The sequence below is a fragment of the Peromyscus maniculatus genome, chromosome 3 (assembly GCF_049852395.1).
Source record: "Peromyscus maniculatus bairdii isolate BWxNUB_F1_BW_parent chromosome 3, HU_Pman_BW_mat_3.1, whole genome shotgun sequence".
Lineage (NCBI taxonomy): Eukaryota > Metazoa > Chordata > Mammalia > Rodentia > Cricetidae > Peromyscus > Peromyscus maniculatus.
In genome coordinates, this window is record NC_134854.1 from 62,743,751 (window position 1) to 62,761,697 (window position 17,947).

A 17,947-nucleotide genomic window follows, 5' to 3' on the forward strand; every position below is an offset into this window, starting at 1 on the left:
ACATGCAAAAAGGATGGGCTTCAGCCACTGCTGTCCATCAGAAGCCTCCTGAGCGCCGAGGAAAACAGGAGAAGAAAGAAAGGGAAAGCCAGCTCAGACCCACCCATCGGGAATGCTGACTCAGGAGACCTGGGACAGGGGTGCTGATAAGAGCTCCTCAGGTGGTTCTGATGTGCAGCCAAGGGCTTCGAACCTACACACTGAAGCATCCACACTTAACATGTTTGCTCTGTGTGGCTCAATCATAGTGCTACCCCGTAAACCCAGAGCACGCAATACCTGGTTCTGTTCCTGATTTGCAGATGAGTTCCTGTATATCACAGCCTCTAATTTAGTGGTGTTGAGATGCTGATGAGTTCAAGGCTTTGTTTTTCATTAGTGTTTTACTGCAAAACGTGTGTGCTTTTTATTCCATGATCATATAAAAACTAAATGCTTAAAAATTACCCAAGCTACCCGCTAAAGAAAGTGGCTTTTATCCATTCAACAAATGCTCGATGAGGAAGGAAAGAGGCACCACTGCTACACACAAACATACACATAGAGGTAGGCAAGTTTCCAAAACAGGACAGTTATCCTCAGCACAGGAGAGATTACAGGAACCAGTTTTTCTCCAAACCTTAGCGCCAGACCTGAGGTGTGTGCACTTGCAGGCAGAGAGAATTTCATTACGGGCGGCCCCAGCACAGGCTCCCTCCCGGGCACAGTCTAGTAAGAAGAGGTGTGGCTTGTTTGCGCCAGCAAATAAGGGAGAAGAGCAGCACTGTGCCTATCTTCTAGCTCTCCAGCCCAGGTGAACCACTCAAACACAGACAAACAAGAGGACCGAGTCCGGTTCAGTGGTGCTTTTATTTCTACATCTCTTTCGTGCTGCTCCTGCTGGGTCTTACCCACTAATCTGCCCTACACTCTCCAGGGTCACACTGCTCCTGGGTGGGGCATTTAGTTTGGATTTATTTCCAAATACCCCGAGTCTTCCTTGAAGCCAGAAAGTACCAAGCAGGCCCTTGAGGATGCAGGCCAAAGGAGGCCAGATGATTATCACAAAAGAAATCATGGCGTCTGTCTGGGCCTCAGAAAGCACCCAGCACCAGGGAGAAGCAAGTTATTAAAAAGGACAATAAAATAAATAAATCAGCCTTCTGGGTTCACATAAATATTTCCCTAATCGGTAAAAGGGCAGTAAAGGGAATATAGAAAGAGTGCCTAACATTTAATGGGCTTTAGGTAAAATATTATACTTTCCAAAAGTTACTCAAGTGTGGCGCGGACTCTGTGAACTAAAATTACTTTTCCAAGTGACCAAGATACTAATTTCTTCTCCAGAACTACAGAGAAGGCCCATACAAATGTCAAAATACTACTAATTGATCTCCAGCCCTGAGCTAATCTTCACTCTTCCTGGAATTGCCAACATGTCAACAGCACAAGGTCCTGTTCTTCTCATCAGAACAGAACCAGAGGAAGCCAATGCAGCTCCAAGCTACACACTGCACAAATGAAAACACCTCCCCTCTGCTTCCTGTGCGTGTCCTCCCAAAGTCCTGCCCCACTCCACAGCTTTCTCTCCAGAGCCAGTAAGACAGGATGCAAAAAAAGTCTATCAGAGGTGGGGGGAGGGGTCGCACTGGTGACTTCCTGCAGTAAATCACTGTCTGTTAACAGTTCTTACCCACCAGCCTCATCTTTCTCTAGGTTTATATGCAGTGACATAATGCTCATCTCTGAGGGAAGGAAGGGAGATAAGAAACAGTCCCAAAATGTAAAAACAAACTAGTAAATAGCTACAAGAGGGCCTCCCCTGTTGCTACTGCTGGGCTTTCCCAGATAAGGAGATGAGCCCAGAGGAAGGGGCTAAGTAGAGTAACTGCAGTGCAAGGCCTCAGCCAGAAGGGGAAGAGACCACGCACAGTAAATGCCGACCCTTTGAGTAAAGGCACAGAAAAATAATCTGAGACAAGAAGGCAAATTTGAAGGTTTGAACGGTGTAGAGGGCCTGGGAGTGTCTTCTACTTACGACCACAGGTGGGTCAAGCACAGTGCTACAGTGACTTCTGGGTGAATTATTCTCAGATGCTCACTAGGCGCCCAAGAATCCAACCAGTAAAATCTGTCACGAGGGAACAATATGGAGTACAGAGAACACGGTTTACCTGGGGCTGTGGATACACGGCTGACTTCCTGCTTTTTGTTATGATGGGAATTGGGGGGGTCACAGAGCCTTCAACAGTATGAACCAGCACTGCTTGGAAATCCCACATCACTTCTGGAGCTCAAACAAGACTCTGGGCAGTACTCAACATTCCTCAGAGACACAGAAGGCCTGTGGGGAGCACCATTGTTTCATTCCCACCCCCAAGAGGCAACACCTCCTCAAGACAGAGGTGAGCTATATTCCTTTAAACTAGCAACTGTGGTTGTAATTACTTTGCCGGTCACAAGTGCTATTATATGTTAATTAAATATAATTGCTTCACATACCTCTATGTGGGGGCGACTGTTTTATCACAATAGGATGCAATTTAATAATCTGCAGTATAATTGTGCAAATTCAAGTGGGCTGAGACACAGCAATGCTGCAGGTGCACACATAAGCAATCCTATTCCAGCATCAGTTTTCCCAGTCAGGGCAGCAGAAGGGAGCAAAGGAACCCAGGGGCAGACTTCCCAGTCCCCTGTATCCTTTATTGCAGAAGTGGCAAGTCGAGCAGTTGAGGGGAGAGGGTACTGCTGGCAGCAACCCCTAGGGTCTGGATCCCAGCCTGCTTCTAAATAACACAGGCAGATAAGGAATTACGTGATTAGCGAGTGTACTGCCAGCGGGACTAAACATCAGCTCCTCTGGGAGCACGCATCTGCAGAGCAACGCTGCACAGTGTGCTCCAGAACAATCTGCCAGGGGCCACCTCTGATCTGAATGGACCTGATTCTCAGGCTTTCTACTTCAAGGCACATTTTCATTTTAAGTGTAAAGATATAATCATAAAAATTGGAGATAATTTATATCTCCAAAAATAGGCGGCAACTGGTTAAATACATTATGGTACATCCATATTATTAAAAACTACATAACCATTAAAAATTCTGTTTTAGAAAATTATTTAAAGGCCAGGGGAAATGTTCTGTTAAAAAACATGAACAGAGATGCCAGTGAAAGGCCATAAGATATTAATAGTGGTGATACTTCCTCTGGGTTGTAAGATTTAAGTAATTTATATTTGCTCCTTTAAATGAGTACTATACATTTGTAACCAGGGACAAATCTGTAAAGTAGAGACTGCTGCAAAGCTGAAAGCAGAGGTGTAAGCCTCCCTCCTCCACACTTGGTCACCGTGTGAAAATAATGATCTGATATTAAAGAGACAGTGACCTGTCCACGCATTCTCAGCACGGAAATCTCTTAAAAGGACTAATAACTGAGACTATGAAAAAGGGAGAAGCTGGTCTCACAGGGTTAGCCTTACTATTCTGAATGGGGAGGTTACTACCAAACAAACCTCACATGGGAGACAAGATAATTAAACAGAGAGAGTGGACTGAGGCTCACTCGGTGTTACAGCATTTGCCTAGAATGCTCAAGGTCCTGTGTTCGATCCCCAGTGCCATTTAAAAAAAAGGGAGAGAGGGAGGAAGAGGAAGGGAGGAAGGGGCCGAGGGAGGATTTGGTTCAACTCCTGTCCAAAGTTAAACACTTAGAAATACTACAAATTAAGTTTCTCTTATACATCAACTATGCTGCCTTCAAAAATTGGTAATAGGAAATACTCTGATTTTGCAAAAAACTATTTTGAAAAAAAAAACTACTGTATTAAAGATAATCAGTTTCCATTTCTAAAAACATTGAAAAACAGGACTATAGAAAGATCCATTCAGCATTGAGGGAGAGGGTCACGAACCCAACAAATCCACATCCATGTTCATGACACATGGGAAGGCAGGTAAAACTTGACTAACCCACTTGCCAAAGGAGGGACCTCCAGCCAAGTTCAGAATCCACCCAATCCTGTGTCCTCATTAGTCTCACCAAATGGCAATGGATTTAACAAGAAGTCCAGAGCCTCAATCCCTGCCTGGGACATCCAGACACTTGCGACCAGAACAGGTTTCTGCAGTATCTTGCAGCCTCCATTTCTTGGATTCCATAAAGAAACACTAACTTCCTCCATAAGAAAGAGAATGTCCTCGGCCCATCCAAATATGCTAGTCTTTCTGACAGTTAGAATTCACATCATAAATAAGCATACTCAAAAGACTTTAGATCACGTCTTCGATAGTTTATTTCACTTAAGTCAGTGAATGGCTATCAGCATTTCTCCACCTCTAGCTAGAGCCCAGAGCTGAGCCCTGAGCAGACCTGAGCACATCTCCAGTAAGCCCTAACAAGGGGTAAGCTTTCCTTCACCTCAATCTTAAAACAATGCCGCCCAGAACACTAGGCCCACACCACACACTTTTGTGCACATGGTTCAAAAGGTTCTTGACGGTTTGCCGAACTGTGGCCTGAACACTGACTTCTCTCTATGTGTGCCATGTAGTTTCTACCAACTACACAAGGGCCATTTGCACATGCCAGAGCCAAGCCCATTCTTTAACTGTTCCTTCTTCCAGGTTTTACCAAGTCCAGATGACAGAATAACATGAATGAGAGCAAATCCCAGTCATCGGAGTAGTCCTTCATAAATCTTTCTTTCCTTTTGCTACCATGAAGTGAAATGAACCTGAAAAAAAAAAACACTAGGCACCTAACCATCAGCTCCAACAGTGTGTTACAGACTCTTCCCTAAAAAGCCTTGTTCTCAGACAGACCCTCCTGTCGCCTTTCACTGGCACCTCGGGCACATTCAAGTTAAGAGCAGCCATGTCTGGTTGGCAGTTGGCTCTTAACCTTGGAGATATGGTAGTGCTTATATAGGAAACTACTTCTAAATCTGGCTCAAAAAAGAAAATTGGCATTGTCAGAAACCAAACTCCTGAGAGACAGCTTTGGTAAACACCCACTCTTCAACTGCTATGGGAAACAATCTAGAACAGTGCTTCTCAAGTTGATGTCTAGCAGCTGTGAAAAATGAGCATTCTGGGCCCCAGTCACAGAGACTTTAATACAAGGAGTTCAGTACTGACACCTTAAGAAAAGATGATCTGGCCTCCTTTCAAAGGGAAAAAAGCTCAGCCAGAGGTCACTGTGAGAACTAAGGGCACACAACTGTGGCAGGGAGACAAGGGCAGTGGCGGGCAGTGGCAGACCCTGAATACACACCGCAGCTCTACTGTTCAATCAAAATATATGGCACCAGCAGAGATCCACTTAATCTTTGTCCTCAGAGCAGTCCCGTGTAAGCCCAGAAGGCCTGCAGCTCATTTGCAGTAAATGAGAAGCAATAATGTTGGGTAGCCATATTTGCAGTGAATCTAACGTTAACAATCAAATGATTTGCCCTTGTAGAACTCTGAATCAGGGGATACCTTAGAAGCACACATATGGGCATCAATTTTCTAGCAGGGAGAGGAACAGAGATAAAAGAGATATGGCAAGGTCAAAGAACAGCCAGAAACACCAGAGTCCCTAATTCAGAACATGAGGTCAATTCAGGGCCACCAAGATGCTGAAAGATCCCTTAGTACCCATAGATTGGCTCTCCAAGACACAACATATCACAACCCCCCCCCTTACATGGGGGGAGAGGATGGGGAAGCTTAAGATGCTCAGGCCCCACTAAAATGGCAGACTAGACTATTTGTATGCTTGTTTGTTTAAGAAATAATGGCAAGCATGTGTGAAGTCCTGGATTTGACTCTTAGAATAAGAAAATCAGTGCATGTTGAATACAGATGCATTTTTTTCCCCAAAAAAAACCTTTCAAATGCACAACTGCTTGCATTCAAGGATAAGGAGCCCTCAGTTACAAAAATCCAACTGTATATATGGGTGGGAGAGTCAACACCGTGTCCTTAGACTATTATCTATGGCCTCTGTGTGTCATGTTGCATGTAAAATCGGGTTAGCTCTACTACCAGAGGAAGCTTTACATCCTTGAACTGGCTAAGCCAACCCACAACAATCGAGCATAACAGATCCAAGATGGATTTGAGATAGAAGAAGAAAAGGAGAAACAGAAGCATTAGTAACGAGGACTAGGCAGCAGGGAAGAAGAAAGGAGGTATGGGGTATGGGGTAATCAGAGGGGAAGGAGCCAGGCAAGGTGATACAGACTATATCCCAGCATCTGAGAGGCCTGAGCAGAGAGATCAGGAGTTTAAGAATGGGCTACACAGCAAGACCTTGCCTCAAAAAGAAAAAAAACAAAAACAAAAACACTAAGACCAAGGAAAACGTATTTACATAAAGAAGTAGAACCTGCCGAAGGCCTGCTCCCTCCCACAGGCATCAACAAGGCAAACTTTACCTTTTCTAACAATTGAAGTTTTGAATCTTTACCACTAGCACCAAATAGCAAGTTTGAAGGCTGCCATTAAAACAGCTAACATGAACTGGGTATGGTAGCACGTGCCTTTTATCCTGGCACTCAGGAGGTAGAGGTTGGAGGATCTCTATGAGTTTGAGGCCAGCATGGTCTACATAGCAAGTTCCAGGACAGCCAGGGCTACACAATGAGACCCTGTCTCAAAAAAACAAAACAAACAAACAAACAAACAAAAAAACCCACCAACACCAAAAACAGCTAAAATGAGGACCACTCTGCCTTGCCACACACACTCACTATTTCAAAGCAAGATTCCTGCCTTGAGAAGCTGCCTCCTTAAACCTGTATCTAGAAATAACAGCCAGAGACTACATCAATGAAGACATCAACTGATTTAATCTCCAGAAGTAGTACACCGGTCTTGCTTAAATGGCACACATATGCAATTCTTAGAATACAAGATTGCAGAGCCAGGTGTGGTGGTGCATGCCTTTAGTCCCAGCACTCAGAAGACAGAGGCAGGCTGATCTCTGTGAGTTCGAGATCAGCCTGATCTATAGAGTGAGTTCCAGGACAAGCTCCAAAGCTACACAGAGAAACCCTGTCTTGGAAAAACAAAACAAAACAAAATACAAGACCACATTAAATAAGCAGTTTAAATGTTGTTGCTCAAGAAAACTAGAGGACCCCAGGAAGGTGGTGGAGCTCGCCTTCAATCCCAGCACTCGGGAGGCAGAAATAATGGCAAGCATGTGTGAAGTCCTGGATTTGACTCTTGGAATAAGAGGCAGGCAGATTGCTGTGAGTTCGAGGCCAGCCTGGTCTACAAAATGAGTTCCAGGAAAGGCCCAAAACTACACAGAGAAACCCTGTCTCAAAAAAAAAGAAGAAAAGAAAACTAGAGGACAATTTTGTTGTAGCCCCTTTCTGAGATAGTAGATTCCTGTTCGAGAGGCTGCTCTTTCTGGCTAAACCCCAGCAAGGCATGAGAGGCAACCTAACATCACTAAGAATTCCTGACAGGTTCGTGTGGCATTGAGACAGCACCAAGGATCTAAGAGCCACACAAAATACGAAGAGACAACTGCAAGAAGCCCCTCTGCAAGGCCCACTCATTGGTACAAGAGCAACAATCTGCCTAGACTGGGCTCACTAGGAGTGACTTTCTCATTCAAATACAAGGTATTATTTCTTATTTTGCATAGGGAAAAGGGCATTCCATGACAGAGAATAAATAGCAAGTGGACTGGAAAGATCCACACCTGGGACAGGGAAGGTGATCCAAATCAAATGGAAAAGAAAGCAATACTCACGCTCACATTTGCAGAGACATCTGCAGAACAAAATTTCTGATAGCGAGGAGGTGAGGAAGAGGAAACAATCAGGACACAACCTCTGAGTCTCCCAGCTCTGGGATGGGGACAAGGAAAAGGGGGAACATCTTCCTACCTGAGCACATGCAAGCATATTCCTCACACAGAGAGAGAGGCTGGAGCTAAACACTGTGGTTCCAGCCCTCAGGACACATTTCTTGCCAGGTGAGGTGGCTAAAAATGAAAGGCTGCAGGGTTTTTACTTCACTGAGATTCACATTTGCCAGGTTCCTTCAGTGGCACCAAAGACTAATTTCTAGTCTCTAGGGTTGGGAAATGGCTTTGCAACAGGTACTGCCCTCCTCTACCTGCTGGTCTTTATGGTATCTTACCCTGAGGAATAGAAATCTCCCAGAGCCCTGCTATTTCTGGATCCAGGCACCCCAGAACTAAGTGCAACTTCACCTACAAACAGGAATGTCTGAGCTAAAGGACTCAGCTACTCTTCTGAGAGGACTCGAGTATGGAAGGAAGGAGGAGTGAGGCTAAACGTTTTTAGAGAGAGGAGGCAGCGCCCAGAGCACTCAGCCTCTCAGCCCCAGTCAAGCTCTGACAGAAAGGCTCCACGGCGGCTCAAGCAGCAGGCAGAACTGGGCAGCTGAGCTGGTGCTGCAGCACACACTAGAAGGGACGAGCAAAACACCACGACAGCTTCTGTCCCCTGGTAAGAACAAGGGACTGAAAGGAGCTGCTTTGAGTGAGGTCAAGTCTCCCTCCTCTTAAGGTGCTAACTGGCCTAATCATCTGGACATTCCAAGCAGCCAAACCATCACATGGCACTGTCTGTCAATCTGTCAGGCAGGACCCAGTGTGCTCTCTTCCCATCAGTTGCAGTAAAAGGTAAAGAGGGTCTGATAAGAACAGGATAGCAAGTACAGTCTGCACCCCAACTCATGGGGTCTGGGCCTAAAGCCAAAGCCTGAAGAAGCAAGAGGCTGACAAAGGGAGCCCTGGGTAGCCACATACATCAGCAATCCCTTACCAAGCTCCACCTACAGCTCCTGCACACCAGTCATTCTAAAACAAGCCATCCAGCTGGAGAAGCAGATGCTAGGCAGGCTCCATATGAATAAGAACAAGGCTTTCTCCTAATTGCAGCCCACCATGCAAAAGGCAGCCACACACAGAAAGAGTCCAGCCCACCTGGTCATGAGGAAAACACCCTTTGGTAGCCGTCAAGTGGCACCATCACAGTTAAAGGTCAGTGCCCTCTGCCCATCTGCAGCAGCAGATTATGAACACGGAGCTGAGATGGCAACTGAGAATGCAAGCAGACATTATATAACTGAGTACCAACTATATGCTAGGCAGTTAGTCTGCAACAGACTTGAAGAAATGAGGAATCCACATGACCCAGAAAATCAAACTGCATAGAGACAGGAGAAAAAGAAGAAAGAAAGGGAGTGAGCAAGCAGAAACTAGAAATTATAAGCATCTAATATGCAGATTTTCCAGACTGCATTGACAGAAGTAGCAAACTCTGAGGACCAGTGTGTAACCAGAAAGATCATGTGATCTGCCTAGCTTTACCAAGTGTGCCACACAGTTAAGCAAGGACAAACTGACTCAAAGCAGAGATGTGAGAAAGTAAAGTACATAGAGTTTCTAGAATGTCTTCACAGCTAAACTGAACAGAGGTCCTGTTGAGAAGCAGCCCTATACCAAAGTGGACATAAACAAGACACTGAGCTGAGTGAAGGCATTCGTACCCCAAACCATCCGGGCGCATGGTAGTGGGTGAATTAAGGACTATAAAATTTGAACACCCTAGAATATGACTGCAGATTTTCAAAGAAAGGCTAAAATGAAAAGTGACACCAAAAATACGCCTAACCAATGGGTCTGTCATTTGCTAGGGAAAAGAGAAGCATCTGTGTCCTTCAGCTTCCCTTTCTAGTCTCAGCTCTAGAGTCTGTGCAAACAGTGGGGGTGACCCACTGCTGCTTCATCCCTAATCCATCATTCTGCTGTAGGTGCTCTCGTGTGCCCGGTGCGCACACACACACACACACACACACACACACACACACACCTGAAATTATAAACATCTTGTTAATAAATATAATTCCTCAGAACCACTAAGTCTATAATATATGAGGAACTTAAATGTTTGGTTTCTAAACAGAACAAAATTCTCCCAGCCCAAAGCTAATTAGCCCACCAAGAATTGAAGCCTACAGCTCTGGCCTGCAAACATGCAAAGCATTGGATGGCTGCACTAAACTTGCCTTGAATATAAATGCTACATTTTTTAAAAAAAAGTAATTTATCTAAACACAGTGTAGGTAGTTCTGCAATCAGCACCTCATAAATAAAGAGAGAAAGATGATGGGAAAGCTCTCTAATTGATTTTAAAATTAGTTCCAGCAAAGAAATAATCTGACAAATAACAAGGTCAACAACAGGAAGGAAAGGAAAAACAAAGCATAGCCCTGAGTAAAAAGTCCACCTAAAGACGGCAATGAATCAGCACACCTGAAAAGAAGGTGTCTGAAAAGGCCTGAGGAAGAGCAGGTGTCAGAAGAGTCAAACAAGGACTGATCTTCACGGACACTAAAGTCCTGACATTAACCCCTGGGGTGGATTGAACCCAGGCTGCACTGTGCTAATGAAATACATATTAAGGGAAAACCGTACAGGAAGAGGCAGAGCTGGTCACGCAGAGGCAGAAACTAGACAGAAACAGAGTGGGGAAAAGAAGGAGCTGCAAAACGCTAAGCCAGGTGTAAACTACCCAGAAAAACAAGCGATGCAATTAAGAAGGAGATGGGAAACAGGAAAGCAGAAACTCCTGGGACTTAAGCCCCAGTCCATGGGCCCCAGCTGAAAAGACCTATCAGAGGCAGTCCAGGGATTAGCAGAGGATTTAGAGTGGGCAAAATGATGCCCCTCAAAAGCAATATATGGAATTAAGTCTTATGCCTCAGCATATGGGATTTAAACATTTGATAATTGGCTACTATATTCATAGTACTCTACAAGATTCTGAAAGAGGAGATAAAGATGAGAAATGCCATTCCTGGCCTCAGCAGCATTTAAGACTTCACAGCAGAAAGCAGGCATACACATCAACAAATACTACGGGATATTGGAGAGCAGGAAAGGGCTGTGTGTATAGAAGTCTCTGACCTAACAGGATTCTTAAGAAAGGAAGCAAGACAGAGGGCACATTGAGAGGTCAGAGAACAGTAAACGATGGTGCCACCAAGTCCAGAAACAACAGAGAATTACGACACCTCAGTGGCACTGAGAAGCGGGAAGAAACATGAACACACAGCATGAGCAAGATTTAGATAAGTTGAAAATGTAAAACTGTGTGATTGTGATGATTAAAGGAACAGAGAAGAGAGAGATGGGCTGAAAAAGGTAAATGTACAAGGTTCAGAGGATTAATCACCAAGGCTCACTAGGAGATTGTTAAAATCCTATAAAATATAAACTGAAAGAAAGAGGCAAGGGGATCTCAAGCTCAAGGAATGGAAAGAAACTATAATTTGTAAGAGAGAGAAAAAAAGCAAATCAAACGCAACAAGACGGGCACATGCTGTCTTTTCTGGTTTAAAATACACTGAGAAAGATCAGTGGAGTGTACATTTTAGGAAACTACTATCTGCCCAGATACCAATGTCTTGACCCAATCACCTTGCCCACCAGTAACCCTCCAGCTGAGCAGCAAATCACAGCAATGTTTTAAGTGATGGCACCTAGATATTAATATCAGGACATACATATTCTGGAATCTTAAATAGGTGAGCTATCATCTCCTAATAGTAATTTTTTTCAGCCTCCAATAAAGGAGGTTTCAAGTGTTCATCTCAAAAATGCTCAGATCAAACAATTTGGAAACGGGTACAGAATGCCTCTGCCAGTACTCTGACACATTCTATGTCTTTTGATCACACTGCCATGGTCCCCAAAATCTCTTCATTGGAAACCAGTGAAATTCTACATCCATTTCAAAGAGCTTCTGCTTGTCTCCAAGGTCCTTAATGCCAAGCTGCAGTCCCTCTCTAATTTGCTGTTTGCCTTATGCTCCCAGTTACAAGCCTGCAATCACAGCTTGGGAACTCCAGCCCCACGGTTTTCTCTTGGTAGGCATCTTACTGGTCACATGGTCTGTGTGAGGGTCCAGAGGGACTAGTCACCTATCTTTCAGAAGTCAAAACCAGAAGGAATAGTCTGGGAACCACTTGAAATTGTGTCTAAATGGCAAAGCATCCCAGGGTCCTGCACAACAATGGAGTTATCAGAACCTGAATCAGCCTTGCCTCTGACAAAAAGCCTTCAAGAATCCCAGGGCATCCTTGATAATGCAAATACCTGTCGTTCCTCTCTGCCAACTGCCTGTCCAAGAGTCCCAGGTGGTACAAGCCTGAGAAAGTCACCCAAAGTAAAGGCAGCAAGAATACAAGGAGATGAGAAAGACCCTTCAGTGGCCAGGTCTGAATGTTTACAGGCCCTGGTGTGAAAGAACCTTTGTGCTGAGTTCACAGGGAGGAGGCTCAAAGGCAGGGAACGGAAGTGACTAAATACCAAAAGCAGTGGGCTACCAGCTGGGCTACCCTTGGATTTGCACACTTGCTGAGTACCAAGCTCTGAGACAGAGTCCAAGGGGAAAGAGGGAGAGCCAGCAGTGCTGCACAAAGGATCCTGAGGAAAGGTTCTGCAACCAAAAGCAAACTTGATCCACTACACACCTGGGGGCTGGGCAAAGGACGCACCTGACTTCTGAGGTAAATTTCAGCCCCATCTCTCTGTGCCAACTACAACAGCACTGCAAGCACAGACTTCATGAGGGAATAAGTCAGCCCCTTCACTAGAAGCCTGGGGGCTGTTTCCTTTGTCATTAACACTCCAAGTGTAACATAAAGCCCAAGGCGGCTCTGGGCGATGGAGCACTAGGCTTTCCAGTTTCAGATCAAAGCCAAAAGCTCCCTAGGAAGCCTTGAGATTGCACAATGTACTATCTCCTTCAAGGCAGCAGCTGGAAAAGCCAGAGCCTTTCCCTGAGACTTAGCACTTATTTCTTTATAGCAAACAACTGGATAAAGCAAGCTCTGCCTTTGGAGAACCCCTGATACCCATGCAGGTTCAAAAAAGCATCACATGGGAGTTCTAAACAGACTTTCAGCATGAAGGAGTGTCTGTCTATCTCCTAACAGCTGACAATGGATTCACCTGGAATAATCCAGAAGCAAGACCAAGACCTGCAGGCACACCCACCTGAATGCTTCTGAGGAAATACTACATACTCTTGCATTTAACCCTCCCATCACACTGTCCACCAACAAACCAAGCTCCAATCAAAACACAGGACCTGTCTGGGAAATATAGGAAAGGCTTGGGAGAAAAAAAAAGTTGTTCTAATCTGTGTTTTAAGTGCTTCTCCTAGCTCCAATTAGAAAATAACCAGAGAGTGGGAGGGGGAAGTATACGGTTAGCCTTAGGCAAAACCTTCTTCCTGTAAAATTTAAGAGATGGTGCACGAAAGAGGAAAATTCGGAAAATTCCAATTTTCCTATTACCACCACCCACCTGGCAATTTCTAGATGTCTCAGAAGATCTGTTTTTGACGATGTTTAGCTACTAAATATTTCTAGGGAAGGAGGAAGAGAAACGGTGAAGAGAATGTACTCCAGTTTCCTAAAAGGCAACAGCTCTATTGGGTCCTCCTCTGAAGCTCAGAAGGCCACCCCATGGCAGGAACTGTTTCAAGGCCATCTGCCTGCCCATCACAATGCTCACACCCAAGACTTCTCTCCTGGAATCCTCCAGCTCTGCATTTGCATCCTCTCCCATATGGTTCTTTTACTTGGACAGGACTCATACCATAAGCTATTGGGTTACACCTTTCTTCATTTCAAAGCCACTCACCCTCAAGAAAGTACCTGGTAATTAGACCGAAGGTAATTTCCCAAGTGCAGGCCTGAAGGTCCTGTACAATCCATTCACCACAGACCTTCATCCCAAACAATCCTCAAGCATTCTGGGTTTCTCCCAAAAATACACCATCTTTTGCTTTGAGATTCTACCAGATCTTATTCTAACTAGAGCAGGAACATATTCTTGTGTGAGCTGTATCTTACACAAGGGCACCTAGCCAAAGGGACAAAGACAAAACAGGAGCTGAAATTCAGTCTCTACTCTGTGTGCCAAGCACACATACTGACTGGCCTGAAGCTTCCTACAGAAGGGACATCCTCTTCTAATTGGCACTAAGGTACTAAGGTACCAAATGAGCTAACACAGGTACTAGCCTCCAATAGCTCTACCTTAAATATAGTTTTTATTTTTATTTATTTACTGAAACAGGGTCTCTCTATGTAGCCCTTGCTGTCCTGGAACTCTCTATGCAGACCAGACTAGCCTCAAACTCACAGAGATCCACCTGCCTCTGCCTCCCAGGTGCTGGGATTAAAGGCGTCTGCCCCTATGCCTGCTTCTACCTTGAATACTTGATTAGGCTTCCTGCCTGTCATGGGTACAAACACTGGAAAGTAGTAAAGGAAACTAGAAACCTTAAACTTAGGGTATGTCTACTCCCCAGGCTTCACACATCTATATAAATTATAGTACCACTGGGAACTAGAGACAAGTTTTCTTCCTACGCCAATACTGTAAATTTTTGTTAACGTTAAAATAAATGTAGAAGAGAACCGTGAGCTCTTTGTAAGAGCTCAGGGGAATTCTTTAAGGAGAAAGGCAAATACTCTGAATCCTGCAGGACCAAGAGGGACTTCTGGAGTAACAGCTACAGTTCTCATTTGTCATACCATTCTCCCCTGGGTACTTGGTCAATTAAGGCTTATCAAAAGAAAAATCCAGAACTACTCCTTATAGATCAATTTTGTACAAATGTAAATTACTTTCATATCTTGTAAATCAAATCACTGACATTAAGAGTTTATAAGTCTAAATACATCTTTCTCCTCGGCTTAAAATTCCTTAAGACAAAACCTAAAAAACTTAACATAAAGTCTTTGACATATGACCCTTACTTAATGACCAAGCCCATCATCTAACTATCCCTAGCATCTAACTATCCACTAGTCTATTCATAGTTAAAAAAAATAATTTCAAGTTCATCATAAGGCCCTCATTGTGTATCCTTGAGCTGTGCTGTCCATACAAGTAGCCACTAGCCTCATGCAGCTACTTAAACCTTGAATGGTGCTAGAAAGAACTGAAATGAGGTATAAATGTAAAATATAAACCAGATTTCAAAGACTGGGGATGGGGGGGGGGGAGAGAATGACAATAATCTACTTCATTAATGTTTTAGCATTCATTAAATGTTGATATATTTTGGATATGTTTTAACAAACATATATGAAAGCTAATACATTTTAGTTTTTAAATGTAGCTAACTAAAATTTAAAACAACAAAGATAACTGGCTTGTGTGGTTTGCAAGACAGGCCTTCAGTGCCCTTCCTCTCAAGTGCTTACTTCTCGTTTTTTTGAATACAAACGATTTCTCAGGGAAACAGCAGAACAGCCATCGTGTTCGGGGGTGCTATATCACTGACCTCTAATAGGATCAATCTTCCAGAGGAATTTAATGAACCAATAATGACAATCAGTCCTTATTTCTCTCAAAGCCATATGTTGCAGACTTATAGCTAAGCCTTACTTAGAACTTTCTTAAAATGGAGTAAGACCTCAGGAGTGAACAGAAAGAGAAGCGGGGTGGGGAGCAGAAGAAAGAAAGACATAACTCATTTTGGTAGGAAACAAGAAATGGTATAATCAGAATTCAGCCTGAGCTCAGAAAACAAAAAACAAAAAAGTCAACAACTGCCCATCAGCTACTAGGCTAAGAGAAAAGTATCTTTCACCAGCTGAGGAACTCCAGGTGAACCTGGAAAAACTTGAGTTCCCAGTAGGTTAGCTCTTTCTTCAGAAAACCTATTATTTCACCTAAGCTCAACACCACCCATCCCCTAAAAACTGCTTAAAATCCAGCCACACAGTCAACATTAACATAATGCTTTGGCTAATGATGCAGACATAAAAATTAACATTCAAGAATTTCAAAGTTGTGGTTGCTGTGGGAACCTTAATTCCAACTGTAGGGCACAGATGCAGAATCGTGGACGATTCCCAATCCTGATCAAATTGGAGATGTATATTTACTCTGTGCAATGAGGCACAGCTACAGTCACTGAGACAACCTCATTCTGGCATTCCTAAGCTTTCATGCATTTAAATTCTCAACCTTACCACGGTACTGTTGGCTGCACTAAACTGCCTCCTCTACAAAGAAAAAAAGAGAGCAAATGAACTGATTGGCCAGACATTGAAATCACCCATCCTGTATGTGTTTTTTATGCATGATCTGACTCAAAAGACAATCATGATATTTTGATTTTACTCTTCAGGGCTTTCTATAAACTCCCACACAAATGGAAACAGGCTTTGAAACTCAGTTTGTAAGTGCGCTACAACATGTGTGTGCACAAAACAATGGAAGTGCAAATTTCACATCTTTAGAACCACAAATGAGGTAAATAAAAAAAAAGTGGACAATCCACAACACTAACTTCAATCATGATGTTTAACTTCTAAAAAGTGCCCTCTGGCACTCGCTCTTGCCAAGGGCCTAATTCTATAACCAGTCAACATGAACCCTTAGGTTATCAGAGGGAAGTACCAGGAGCAAGAGTGATGGCCTTAAAGCAAGACATAAGCAAACCCAAGAAAATACTCAACCTCTATCCTCATCCCTACCACATCAAATCTCAGCATGATAGGAAGAAAATCATCATGAAATCTAACCATAAACTACCGACCTGCACACTGAAGACCAACTATTGCTGGAATTTCATCCAAAGCATAATTTCTTAGAACTGACATACACACTCCAGTCATATAGTCAGGCAAGCACTCATTCAGCCCAAACTTAGCAAATAGTACAAAACAATACAAATAGTATAGTTAACAACTGTAAAAGGTAAGCAGGTGACCCCAAGGAGCATATACATACACATTCATTTTTTCTTTCCTAAAGCAAAAACATAAGGAACTACCAAACCAAAATGACCATCAAAAATAGGCCCTGTTACTATGTAAGTCGGGTACAAAATTTCTCCATCTTATTCTCTCAGAAATGTTAAGATCTTCTTCAAATAAAATTCACCCACTGTCTCAAATATTCCCAATCCTAACTGCTCTCCAGCTCCCTGGGAGGAGTGCCAATAGTAACAATTTGAAATGGAGTAGAGCAGAGGCTGTGGTTTGGGCTACAAATATAAAGGCATAATATCTGCAGAATGTCAAAGACTTATCTCACTTTTTGTATCTGTCTGTGGTGGCATTTTCACATCTAAGTATTATATTTAACCAATTTTCTGGCTTCTCTACTTGAACCTTCCTGAGTGATTTCATTGAGAATGTCCTCCCTAGGTTCATGTATTTGAACACCTGGTCCTCGGCTGGTGGCACTATTTTAGGGAAATCTAAGAGATAGCTTGCTAGAAGAAGTATGTAACTGGGTGTAGGCTTTGACATTCCAAAGCCTCGTGGCATGTGTGCATGTTCTTACACCCCCACCCCAACTCCCAACCCGTGTGTGCAGTCAAGATGTGAGCATCCAGTTCCTACCGCCGTTGCTGCTTGCTGCCATGTTTCCCACCATGACAGAATCATGTTCCTCTAAAACCGTATGGCAAAGAAACCCTTCCTTCTAGAGGCTGTCTCAGTCATGGTGTTTCTATCACAGTAATAGAAAAGTCACGAATACACTTCCTTGGTCTCACCTGTACGTTGTCTCCCTCCAACCTTGGTGGTCGGATGCTCGACAGGTGGATGGTCTTGTAGACTCCAGAATTCAGCTTCACAACAATGGCATCAGCATTCAATACCTGCATTACCTGCAAGTAAGAAGGCAACAATGCTTAAACTGGCTTCAAGGGTCCTCATCACACAGCAAAGAACCAGGCCACCACAGGCAGATACAAAAGGTGAGATAAGCAGCCATCTGTGGTAATCAATTTCCAAAGACCTTATAATAATCTCTTAATAAGACAGAAGCTGTTTCATTCATAAAGATGATGAATTTTATTTCTTGTGCTTAACTATAGAGCTGAAAAACTAGGAATCTGAGCCAGGTGTGATGGTTCACACCTACAATCGATCTCAGGAGGTAGATGCA

The 17,947-nt window shown here is 43.7% G+C and overlaps 1 protein-coding gene across 1 annotated transcript in view; it reads right to left on the reverse strand.

Moving 5' to 3' along the window:
• Nucleotides 1–17,947, reverse strand: part of Snd1 (staphylococcal nuclease and tudor domain containing 1) — a 428,395-nt gene that overhangs the window by 343,424 nt on the left and 67,024 nt on the right. The window contains exon 10 of the mRNA XM_006979374.4: nucleotides 17,553–17,666. Within this exon, the coding sequence (XP_006979436.1) occupies nucleotides 17,553–17,666 (114 nt within the window). The remainder of the gene's footprint in view (nucleotides 1–17,552; nucleotides 17,667–17,947) is intronic.